Here is a 12540-nt window from a genome sequence, read left to right as displayed (position 1 = left end):
TGAAGAAAAGCCGCGCAACAGCAATTTTTCCCCATGAATGAAAATATTGTCGACGTCGAGGTCGTTGTAAAATAGAGAAAAATAGCATTCAAAACTCACATTTTTTGAGCTACAAATTGGCAGGGAGTCTCAATGGAAATTCATCAATCAGAAACAAGCATGCAATTGCGAATTGCTGGGTCACCTCCACCCACCTTCATTAAAGTCAATGAGCTTGTTAATCAGAGATTTCCAGTCACTTGCACCTTAACCGTTTAATTAGCACCTAATGCAGTATATGTTTCTGCAGCCCTAGATAAGCTTTTTACTTTTGCTTCATCAAAGAGTCTCTAAATCCGTAACCCTTTCTTTCACTAGTTCTCTAACTTTACATCACCACACAAGCTTCCGTATTTCGGAACATCGGTTCTAATATACCTGATAGATTTCTGGGGCATTTGTTTGCATTGCTAATGCCGTGTCTTCCAGCCTGTTGGTTGGCTAATTCTGTTTCATTACATTCATCCAGCTATAATCGATTCACTTTGTTTTATGCCTTTGTTGGAACTCGGTTTAAGCATAAAATTACTATATAACTATGAAAAAATCTAAAAATAATGGAAAATTTAACTAATAATTCACTCCAGCCTACCAGATTTCCTTACAGAAAATAAAACGGTCGATTCACATATTCCAAATTCCAGTGGTATGCTTTTCTCAGGCGTGTATCAGTCCCAGACTGGAAACTTTGTTGCGCGCCCGCAATATATTGCCCGCGCACACATCTGCCCGCTTTTGCATATTGGCCGCGCAAAATCCCCTAGATCCCTAGACAATAGCATTTAACATTATTAACAATAAAAATAACTAAGAGTGCATGATTTCAGGCGCGCAGTCTCAAATTTTCAAAATAAACTTGCCCGCGCAAGAAGCAAAGTTTCCAGTCTGGTATCAGTCAGAAGAAAAACGAATCATAACATAAAATATTTTCTTTGATAACGAAAGCCTCCTCGATTTGCCCAATGCCAGGTTTATATGTTCTTAGGGCTTTTTATCACTGCTGGAAAGTAGCTCACTATATCAACTTCAGCAGTTTTGCTATAAAAATCCTACTTGCTTGATTTGAGCACCACATTCATTCCACATGCCCATCGTGTGGCGTGTTCGGTGTCCGAAGATGACGTCTTGTCTATTTGCCTCTGATCTTCAACTAACTTTAATTTCCAAATAACATCATTAATAAAGGTATAAGCAATCATTAGTAAATTAACACATGTATATGAAACGATACAGATGGAGACAGAAAACCTAGCTTGTTACAAAGACATCGGGCAGGATAGATAATATAACATACACATAGCACAACCGATTTGGCTCCAAGTCCAACTTGGTGCCAATATCACAAACGTAAGGAAACTTCTTAAGGAAATTTATTAAGTGGAAATCCTGCATTAATATCTATGATAGTAGATGTTGATATGGTAATTTTGTGCTCGACAAACGTGCTAAAGCTGGCACAAAAACGATAGCAAAAAAACGAAAATGAGCTCGCTAGTGGAGCAAAAATTATAACGAGGATGCAACGCGAGCTTGCTTAAAGAGACACCAACGCAAACTTTCGACCCCTGAAAATTGCAAAAAGATTTTGGTTATATAAAGTAAGGGCAAAAGTGCTACTGAACAATGGTTTTACATTCTTTGTATCACATACATGTTGCGAGAAACAAGCAAGAGAAACTAATACGGTGAATTTTCTGTAACCTAGTTTTCTACGGTCCGATGGTCACCAACAAAAATTCGATTGATCACGTGTTATCTGAAAATAATCATATGGCTGCTTACTTCGATAAAATCATAAAGGTTACACAAGACCGGTTCCAAAAAGATCCGTATCAATTTGAGTTCACTTTCTCCTGTTCACACGAGACCGTCTCCAAAAAAGTTCACTTACGCTTTCTGTTCACACGAGACCTGAACTCAAGATCGTTTGTGAAAGAAAGCTCAAACACTCGAGTCGAAGGCCCCTATTACCGTGACAACAAAAGTGAAAAGGTGCAAAATTCGCTTCGCTTTCGTTTTATTTCTAAATTTACTCCACCAGGTTTCTGTTCTCCAAGGCAGTGGCAGATTTAAGAGGGGGGGGAGGGGACTAGAGGCAGTTGCCCTTTCCTCGCTTAGTTGAACCAAGTCTGGAACCCCTCTTTGGAAATGGTTCGGCCAAATTCGCTTCGCTTTCGTTTTATTTCTAAAGTTACTCCACCAGGTTTCTGCTCTCACAGGCCTCGTTCAGATGGTTCTTCTCTTCTATTTCTTTTCAATTCTCAGCTTGCGCAAAACGATCTCATATCGTTTGGAGCTCTGCTCTGCTAACGCAACCAACCTGCTTTGTCGAGTTCAATGAACCTTTGACATTACGGTTGCGAACAAAAAACCACTGCTGACTGCTGCAGGGAGTGCATATAAAACTGACATCAAATTCAACGTTATTTTAAACGATTTTTCCATGATTAGAGCGTACTTGTTTCTTGGCGATTGTCACGATGATGCGTAAAAAGGGCGCCAAAGCGTACAAAAGAAAATGCTTCCTCTTACTATAGCCTCCGTCACCGGAGAATATACCCTCGTTACGGTAGAGTACTAAAAAATATCCAGTTTCGAGTTTTTACACGAGACCAAGTGAGACTGGCTCCAAATGAGTGCGCTTTCGTAGGTGAACTCAAATAAGTACGGCTAGGTGATATCAAATTAGTACGGTTAGGCAGGTGGATCTTTTTGGAACCGGTCTCGTGTAAACAGGGTCATAGGCAATAAAGAATTAAATTAGTAAAAAATAAAGTTTCGAACTGCTCTCAACCAACCTTTTCCAGAGCTACTAGGTATTAGCCTTGGGGGGGGGGGGGGGGTATTCCCATCTAGGCCTGACAAGAGGGTCCAGTCGGTTAGAGGTCTTACCAAATGGCTACCAACTGGCCCAGTTTCGATAGATTACACAACTACTTAGTTTAGATTGCGATTTATTACAAATAATGAACAAGATTTTCTCTAGATATCTCTAGAAAAATTGGCAAAGTTTCCTGGTAGTTTTTCGTCCATCATCTTTGATCCCACTACCTGACTGAATATAACAGTTCAGCAAAAAGTGTAGGGGCTATTGCCCTCCAGCCACCGGCTCCGGCATGACTTTGTTTATGGCAATTTTTTCTAGAAATGGTAGTGGAATTTTTGCTACGATGCTGAACTATAGATACCGTCGGTGTATAGCAATGACGACCGGACATCACAGTGACACATTTTTCTCCCCTAAGTGACGTGATAACTGATCATTTATTTTGATTATGTGTGATACAGTTGGGGAATAGTTTTGGACATGTTTGGGCACCCTTTGTTCGTTTCACTAAACAGCATTTGCACATTGCAGAGGCGTCTTGTTAATCAAATTCTTGAAAGTGGCAAACGGTATATTGTTAAACGTGGTATACTTTGATTCAAGATTTTATTGTGAAATATTTCTCCAAACAACAATTATTCCATTTCTTTAAATGAAAAAAAATTAATTTTCTGTGAAATTTGAAAGCAAAATATATTTCCATGTGATTTTTTATTCTGGCCCCTTCCTATTTTCATGAGCCCAATTTTAGACCGGGCAAAATAATCAGATTTCCCTACTTACAATCGAAACGTCTAAAATAAAATTCCATAAATTCCGAAAAATCCTACAGATTTCAGAGCAAGAAATTTGAATAAGCTGGAGGGAACCTGTGAATCCTTTCCAATCGGTCACTAAGTGAATTTGAATCACAAAACTAAACGAGGGTAATATCTGCGTATGTCTTTAAATAGAATGTCAAGTTGACCGTCATAATTATTGTTCTCCTATCCACCACTTATCATGCCAATCAACCATCACAGTCCAAGCTTTTCCCTTTAGTTTCCAGTTTTCCCTTCTTTGGTTAGACACAGCAAAAGTCTAGTTTGATTGAAGCCGAACATAGCTTTTTTTAGGGAACAGTGTGAATTATGGAAAAGAACCCAGTAAGAGCTTTGGATAAAACTTGCTTTATGACTAGGTATTATTTAAGGGCTAAAAAAGGTTTTTTTCAGCTGTGACACGAGAAAAGTATTTAAGTCAGGTAAAAATGTCAAAGATTTACTTCTGTGTGTAAGCAGATGGAAGATGGCCTCCATAAGTGCTTTAAAGTTTCTAAAATTTTTGCTGTTGCTTGCAGTGCTTAACATCGTATCATCGAAATATAGATCCGCTTTCTACAAACAAGTTGGTAATACTACCGACGATGCAGCACTGGACCTTACCAAATTCCACGGCTGCAGCATGGATGATGATTGTGACGTAGTCACTGTGCCAAATAAAGAGGGAAACGAGTCTGCTCTAGTCTACAAAAAAGTCCAGCAAAGTATGTATCATACCACCCTACTGCAGTCACTATTTTTTTCTTACCCCATTTTGGGCTTGAGCGGGGCATTTTTAAGGCAACGAATGACTAGTTGTTAGGACAGTGTTAAAAGGTGAGACTTATTAAAGGCGTAGAGACCTGTGTTATTAACTTATTATGTTACAATATGCTTAATTCTAATTAGGCAGTAGGATTCTTCTATTCAACAAGAAAATTTGCTGAATAATTTTGGGGCTAAGGAAAACAAAACTATATTTTTACTCGCTATAATGTAAAATGTCGTTGAAATAGTTATATCAAATCTCCGAAATTGTGCTAAAATTCACCTGCGAGGTTATAAAAATATTTTGCTACATCAAATTAGCAGTAATTCTAAAAAAATCACTGAATCAAACCTGCAAGTTGTACAGAATTTTATTTCAATATGAACGGTAGTCCTAGGAATGTGTTCTAAACATGTTTGCAATGTTTCGAGACCTCACTACAATGTTAGTGGTTCTCTTGAAATATCGATAAGATATTTCTACAATTGTACAAAATTTCACTACAATGACAGTGGCAATGGCATTGCTAGGAAAATCCCGCAAATTGTATTAAATTTCACTGCAATGTTTCTGGCGACAACGGAATTTTTAGAATTTTAAAATTCTCACCCCATTGCCTGAAGAGACATTACAAAATTAATCTAAATTTGCAATATCAATTGAATTTGTTGCCAAATGTAAATCGGCTATATTCCCTACCAAATCACTGCAAATTGCTTTTGCTCTAAAACAATGGACCAGGCCATACAAACAGTAATCGATTAGCGAAACCAATGTCTTTTGCCTGTCATACCTTGCCGAGTTTTAAACAGATTTCACCTTTGCAAGTTATAGGTGTAAAATTGTAAATTTATGCAAAAAGACTTTTTGATGACGTCACTTGGACACTACTCTGCAGAATTTTACTGCGATACCAGTAGCAGTCCTTTGCTTGCCAACAATTATTACAACATCTGTGGCAGACCTTGGAATATCACCAGAACCTTCCTTCAGTTCTACAGAATTCTACTAAAATATCACTGGTAGTCCTCTACGAAAATTCTCTACGATATCAATGGTAGTCCATTGAGGTCATCAATTAAATAACACCTACAATTCTATCAAATTTCAGCACAATATTAACGTCAATTTTAATTTTTCAAATGTCCTTATAATTTTACCAGGCATATTTTGATAGGCCTGGAAAATAGGACGAGATCTATCAGCCATAATGTTAGTAATTACGTAATATTTCGAGGATCTAGTACGTCCGATTCTGAATCAATATGTAAAAATACATATGTTTAGATTCCAGAATATCACTACAATGTTATTGCTTATCCTGCAGAATATCATTGAATTGTCACCGGCATTTCTGTGAAATCTCGACACATTTTCACTTGTTTTCTTTTCTCTTTGTTAATCAGCTTACAGTACATGCAATGAAATACGCGAAGCTGGCTGGAGAAAAAGTGATATTTACGATTTAACCTTGCCAAACGGAGAAATGTTGAGGGTGTACTGTGATATGGTGACAGCTGACCAAGGATGGATACTCATGCAACAGAAAACGGACAACGATACTAGCTTTTCAAGGAGCTGGGATGAATATAAGGCCGGCTTCGGTGATTTCAAAACCAATTTTTGGACTGGCCTCACCAACCTGCATCTTTATACACGAACAAAGCCCCGGAAAATACTGTTTGAAGGAAATATGGTTCAGTATTTCTTATACAATATTTGCTTTAGATGTTGAGAATGTGAAATTTGCTTCCATTTTTATAAAAGAACTTGACCCACTTGTGTAATGCTTTACCGTAAGAAGGTATGAGATCACCCTAAAATATTCGTGATAATACTGCAAGACTCCAGTTCAATATTCATAATACACAAAATACCAGTAACATTATGATAAGCTACGTCTCGATACTAAAGGTAGTATTGAAAGTATCACTTAAATATTGCTGGCAATATTGTGGGAATATTTAATTAGCATATAATTTTTCAACCGCACGTATTCATATCGAATTCGGTCGTTACATGAGTTATCAAATTTTTAGCATTCGAAAATTTCCACTCTGATAAGTGAATTTAAATTCATTGAATACATGTGAACAGAAAGTCTATCCACAAGTGAAAATGCACAGATTCAAATTGTCTATTTAAGTGTGGAAAGGGCCTATCTAACATACTTTGTTTTTCTTTTAAAAGATCAATGGTAACAGTTTTATTGCAATCTACAATGGAATGTCAATCGGTGACGAGAGTCAAAATTTTCTTTTAAAAACTGGTCGGTTTGTCGAAGAGATATCGACAGCTTACGACAGTTTCACTTCTTGCAATGGTGCGCCGTTTACGACGTTTGATCGAGATAATGACAATGACGATTCGAATTGCGCTGAAACATACAAAGGAGGCTGGTGGTACAAGGGTGGCGAAGCATATTGCACTTACTGTTCTTTCAATACAGACAATGAGCCAAAGTGGATTGGACTCAAGTCGAAAGTAGTTTTGATAAGAATCCTGGTTGGATAGGGAAGAAAACGGGACTATGGCGGGCATTTAAAAAAGCTGGCTACTCAAAGCTTAAGAATTTTATTGTATATTAAGATATCTTTTAGAGAAGGAGAACTGAGGAATTCAGTGCTGTGTTAATAAGACTTTTTTTTGTTCATCGTTTTCAAAACTTTGTTTTAAACTTACCTTAATATAAAATTGTAGAATACATTGCTCATCATAAAGCTTTTGAAATAGAGACCTAGTGCATGTATATCTTCAATGGCAAAGAGTTATAGTAACGATATCAAGTAGCAAGTATTGTCGTGGCTCCCATCCTGTTTTCTTTGACTTTCCATCGCTGATGCTACTTCGAATCTTATTTAACGTGCAGAGAACACGGAGCCAGTGAGAGAGACAGTGTGTTGCCTGTATAACTCTTGTCTGAACTGAACTGAACTGAACTTACATACAAATTAACATACTTTTATACAGAAATGAAATTCCTGAATAAGGATCAGTTAAGATGATGTAATGATGATGTAATAGAGAAGGAAATATCTAGACTTGGGCAGAAGTAAGCATGACTTAAAAGTTTCTAGTTTGGTTACAACAAATATCATTTGGAAGGGATGTGCATTCTATCAAAGTTTTTATGGTGTTCCAGGACTTGGATAAACATTGCCACATGAAAAATCTGACGTATGTTAAGGGGCCAAACCAACGATAACTTTTTTATGCGCGATATTTATTTTCTACCAAAGAAAAAAGTTGTATATAGGGGCCATTCACATAGTAAGTACGCAGGACAGGGGGAGGGGAGCAAGGACTGAGATACCGGAGGGCCAAGGCCCCCAAAAAACTTAAGTAGCATAGTTAAACTACTTTTATTTTGTAAAATATGACTGTTGTTACACTTTTATCAGGGCTGCCCCCCCCCCCCCCCCTCAAACAAAAAGCTGTATCTTTGTCTTTGGAGGGGAACAAGTCAAAAACGTATGTTTGCGTACAAAGGGGAAGGGGGCTGGTTTGGATACTGAATTGACGTTGTATATAAAAAGTCACGTTTGTTTGTTTTGTCATTCAAAAAGTTTGATATGAAAGGCAAAGTTTAGGCTACTAAAGCAAAAAAGTTGCATCTTTCATCTTGCTGAAAATGCATATTCTAGTAAAAGCTGCCTTTTTACGACACTAAAAAGGAACCACATCTTGGGCTTTTATTTGTTGAAAAAGGAGTATTTTTACGAATTTACATCAGGCACTTTGACTTTTCTTAAATAGCCTCTTAAACACGTGTCAAGAATGGAATCGATGTGAATAAAAAATCACTGTGGTGTGGACAGGAGTTTGTTTTCACCCTTGGACTCCAAAAGTAATACCTTTTATCGGTAGTTGGCACTAACTGTTGCCTATTCTCTTCTCTTATGTCGCTTATAGATATCTATTGTTGGTGTACATTTAAAAATTTTGTTATTTCAAAGGATCTTTGGTGAGTGATCCTTCATATTAACGGGCAGTTTATCGATGCACCCCGGGTCTCTGGAAAGAGCATAAAGTAAATTTGTCAGAATTTCAAAATGGTTTATCCACTTTTAGCAATCCGCGGTGAGGTTCTTACATTTTTTATCTCAACATTCTTAATCATTATTCTGAGAAATATACTTCTTAAGACTGTCAGATAAAAATATTAGGATATTACCTTTTTCAAAGCCATTTTGAATCTTGCGCTACCATATAATTGTTTGTAGGATTAAAATGCATATGACTTAGTCATAGACTAACGAAAATTTAGAGACATAAGATATAATAAATTTCATATGTATGGATAAAATAAGATTAAGATAAAATCTAATCTTGGTAGAATGAAGAAAAGCCGCGCAACAGCAATTTTTCCCCATGAATGAAAATATTGTCGACGTCGAGGTCGTTGTAAAATAGAGAAAAATAGCATTCAAAACTCACATTTTTTGAGCTACAAATTGGCAGGGAGTCTCAATGGAAATTCATCAATCAGAAACAAGCATGCAATTGCGAATTGCTGGGTCACCTCCACCCACCTTCATTAAAGTCAATGAGCTTGTTAATCAGAGATTTCCAGTCACTTGCACCTTAACCGTTTAATTAGCACCTAATGCAGTATATGTTTCTGCAGCCCTAGATAAGCTTTTTACTTTTGCTTCATCAAAGAGTCTCTAAATCCGTAACCCTTTCTTTCACTAGTTCTCTAACTTTACATCACCACACAAGCTTCCGTATTTCGGAACATCGGTTCTAATATACCTGATAGATTTCTGGGGCATTTGTTTGCATTGCTAATGCCGTGTCTTCCAGCCTGTTGGTTGGCTAATTCTGTTTCATTACATTCATCCAGCTATAATCGATTCACTTTGTTTTATGCCTTTGTTGGAACTCGGTTTAAGCATAAAATTACTATATAACTATGAAAAAATCTAAAAATAATGGAAAATTTAACTAATAATTCACTCCAGCCTACCAGATTTCCTTACAGAAAATAAAACGGTCGATTCACATATTCCAAATTCCAGTGGTATGCTTTTCTCAGGCGTGTATCAGTCCCAGACTGGAAACTTTGTTGCGCGCCCGCAATATATTGCCCGCGCACACATCTGCCCGCTTTTGCATATTGGCCGCGCAAAATCCCCTAGATCCCTAGACAATAGCATTTAACATTATTAACAATAAAAATAACTAAGAGTGCATGATTTCAGGCGCGCAGTCTCAAATTTTCAAAATAAACTTGCCCGCGCAAGAAGCAAAGTTTCCAGTCTGGTATCAGTCAGAAGAAAAACGAATCATAACATAAAATATTTTCTTTGATAACGAAAGCCTCCTCGATTTGCCCAAGACCAGGTTTATATGTTCTTAGGGCTTTTTATCACTGCTGGAAAGTAGCTCACTATATCAACTTCAGCAGTTTTGCTATAAAAATCCTACTTGCTTGATTTGAGCACCACATTCATTCCACATGCCCAACGTGTGGCGTGTTCGGTGTCCGAAGATGACGTCTTGTCTATTTGCCTCTGATCTTCAACTAACTTTAATTTCCAAATAACATCATTAATAAAGGTATAAGCAATCATTAGTAAATTTACACATGTATATGAAACGATACAGATGGAGACAGAAAACCTAGCTTGTTACAAAGACATCGGGCAGGATAGATAATATAACATACACATAGCACAACCGATTTGGCTCCAAGTCCAACTTGGTGCCAATATCACAAACGTAAGGAAACTTCTTAAGGAAATTTATTAAGTGGAAATCCTGCATTAATATCTATGATAGTAGATGTTGATATGATAATTTTGTGCTCGACAAACGTGCTAAAGCTGGCACAAAAACGATAGCAAAAAAAACGAAAATGAGCTCGCTAGTGGAGCAAAAATTATAACGAGGATGCAACGCGAGCTTGCTTAAAGAGACACCAACGCAAACTTTCGACCCCTGAAAATTGCAAAAAGATTTTGGTTATATAAAGTAAGGGCAAAAGTGCTACTGAACAATGGTTTTACATTCTTTGTATCACATACATGTTGCGAGAAACAAGCAAGAGAAACTAATACGGTGAATTTTCTGTAACCTAGTTTTCTACGGTCCGATGGTCACCAACAAAAATTCGATTGATCACGTGTTATCTGAAAATAATCATATGGCTGCTTACTTCGATAAAATCATAAAGGTTACACAAGACCGGTTCCAAAAAGATCCGTATCAATTTGAGTTCACTTTCTCCTGTTCACACGAGACCGTCTCCAAAAAAGTTCACTTACGCTTTCTGTTCACACGAGACCTGAACTCAAGATCGTTTGTGAAAGAAAGCTCAAACACTCGAGTCGAAGGCCCCTATTACCGTGACAACAAAAGTGAAAAGGTGCAAAATTCGCTTCGCTTTCGTTTTATTTCTAAATTTACTCCACCAGGTTTCTGTTCTCCAAGGCAGTGGCAGATTTAAGAGGGGGGGGGGGGAGGGGACTAGAGGCAGTTGCCCTTTCCTCGCTTAGTTGAACCAAGTCTGGAACCCCTCTTTGGAAATGGTTCGGCCAAATTCGCTTCGCTTTCGTTTTATTTCTAAAGTTACTCCACCAGGTTTCTGCTCTCACAGGCCTCGTTCAGATGGTTCTTCTCTTCTATTTCTTTTCAATTCTCAGCTTGCGCAAAACGATCTCATATCGTTTGGAGCTCTGCTCTGCTAACGCAACCAACCTGCTTTGTCGAGTTCAATGAACCTTTGACATTACGGTTGCGAACAAAAAACCACTGCTGACTGCTGCAGGGAGTGCATATAAAACTGACATCAAATTCAACGTTATTTTAAACGATTTTTCCATGATTAGAGCGTACTTGTTTCTTGGCGATTGTCACGATGATGCGTAAAAAGGGCGCCAAAGCGTACAAAAGAAAATGCTTCCTCTTACTATAGCCTCCGTCACCGGAGAATATACCCTCGTTACGGTAAAGTACTAAAAAATATCCAGTTTCGAGTGTTTACACGAGACCAAGTGAGACTGGCTGCAAATGAGTGCGCTTTCGTAGGTGAACTCAAATAAGTACGGCTAGGTGATCTCAAATTAGTACAGTTAGGCAGGTGGATCTTTTTGGAACCGGTCTCGTGTAAACAGGGTCATAGGCAATAAAGAATTAAATTAGTAAAAAATAAAGTTTCGAACTGCTCTCAACCAACCTTTTCCAGAGCTACTAGGTATTAGCCTTGGGGGGGGGGGGTATTCCCATCTAGGTCTGACAAGAGGGTCCAGTCGGTTAGAGGTCTTACCAAATGGCTACCAACTGGCCCAGTTTCGATAGATTACACAACTACTTAGTTTAGATTGCGATTTATTACAAATAATGAACAAGATTTTCTCTAGATATCTCTAGAAAAATTGGCAAAGTTTCCTGGTAGTTTTTCGTCCATCATCTTTGATCCCACTACCTGACTGAATATAACAGTTCAGCAAAAAGTGTAGGGGCTATTGCCCTCCAGCCACCGGCTCCGGCATGACTTTGTTTATGGCAATTATTTCTAGAAATGGTAGTGGAATTTTTGCTACGATGCTGAACTATAGATACCGTCGGTGTATAGCAATGACGATCGGACATCACAGTGACACATTTTTCACCCCTAAGTGACGTGATAACTGATCATTTATTTTGATTATGTGTGATACAGTTGGGGAATAGTTTTGGACATGTTTGGGCACCCTTTGTTCGTTTCACTAAACAGCATTTGCACATTGCAGAGGCGTCTTGTTAATCAAATTCTTGAAAGTGGCAAACGGTATATTGTTAAACGTGGTATACTTTGATTCAAGATTTTATTGTGAAATATTTCTCCAAACAACAATTATTCCATTTCTTTAAATGAAAAAAAAAAATTTTCTGTGAAATTTGAAAGCAAAATATATTTCCATGTGATTTTTTATTCTGGCCCCTTCCTATTTTCATGAGCCCAATTTTAAACTGGGCAAAATAATCAGATTTCCCTACTTACAATCGAAACGTCTAAAATAAAATTCCATAAATTCCGAAAAATCCTACAGATTTCAGAGCAAGAAATTTGAATAAGCTGGAGGGAACCTGTGAATCCTTTCCAATCGGTCACTAAGTGA

The 12540-nt window shown here is 37.7% G+C and overlaps 1 protein-coding gene across 1 annotated transcript; it reads left to right on the top strand.

Moving 5' to 3' along the window:
- The first annotated feature begins 4045 nt into the window (after nt 1-4045).
- LOC148959563 (ficolin-3-like) lies at nt 4046-7191 on the top strand. Its single transcript, XM_089110102.1, has 3 exons — nt 4046-4391; nt 5842-6131; nt 6626-7191. The coding sequence occupies exons 1-3, from the start codon at nt 4154-4156 to the stop codon at nt 6947-6949; spliced, it is 852 nt and encodes a 283-aa protein (XP_088966228.1). The 5' UTR covers nt 4046-4153; the 3' UTR covers nt 6950-7191.
- The last annotated feature ends 5349 nt before the right edge of the window (nt 7192-12540 follow it).

Source organism: Rhopilema esculentum, chromosome 9 (genome assembly GCF_057945365.1).
Source record: "Rhopilema esculentum isolate cy_ngs chromosome 9, ASM5794536v1, whole genome shotgun sequence".
Taxonomy (NCBI): domain Eukaryota; kingdom Metazoa; phylum Cnidaria; class Scyphozoa; order Rhizostomeae; family Rhizostomatidae; genus Rhopilema; species Rhopilema esculentum.
Note: the sequence above shows the minus strand (reverse complement) of the source record. Positions and strands in the feature narration are given on the sequence as shown.

Coding starts and splice junctions, on each gene's coding strand:
- LOC148959563 (XM_089110102.1), top strand. CDS start 4,154: ATGGCCTCCATAAGTGCTTTAAAGTTTCTAAAATTTTTGCTGTTGCTT. Junction 4,392..5,841: donor CTACAAAAAAGTCCAGCAAA/GTATGTATCATA, acceptor TTTGTTAATCAG/CTTACAGTACATGCAATGAA. Junction 6,132..6,625: donor TACTGTTTGAAGGAAATATG/GTTCAGTATTTC, acceptor TTCTTTTAAAAG/ATCAATGGTAACAGTTTTAT.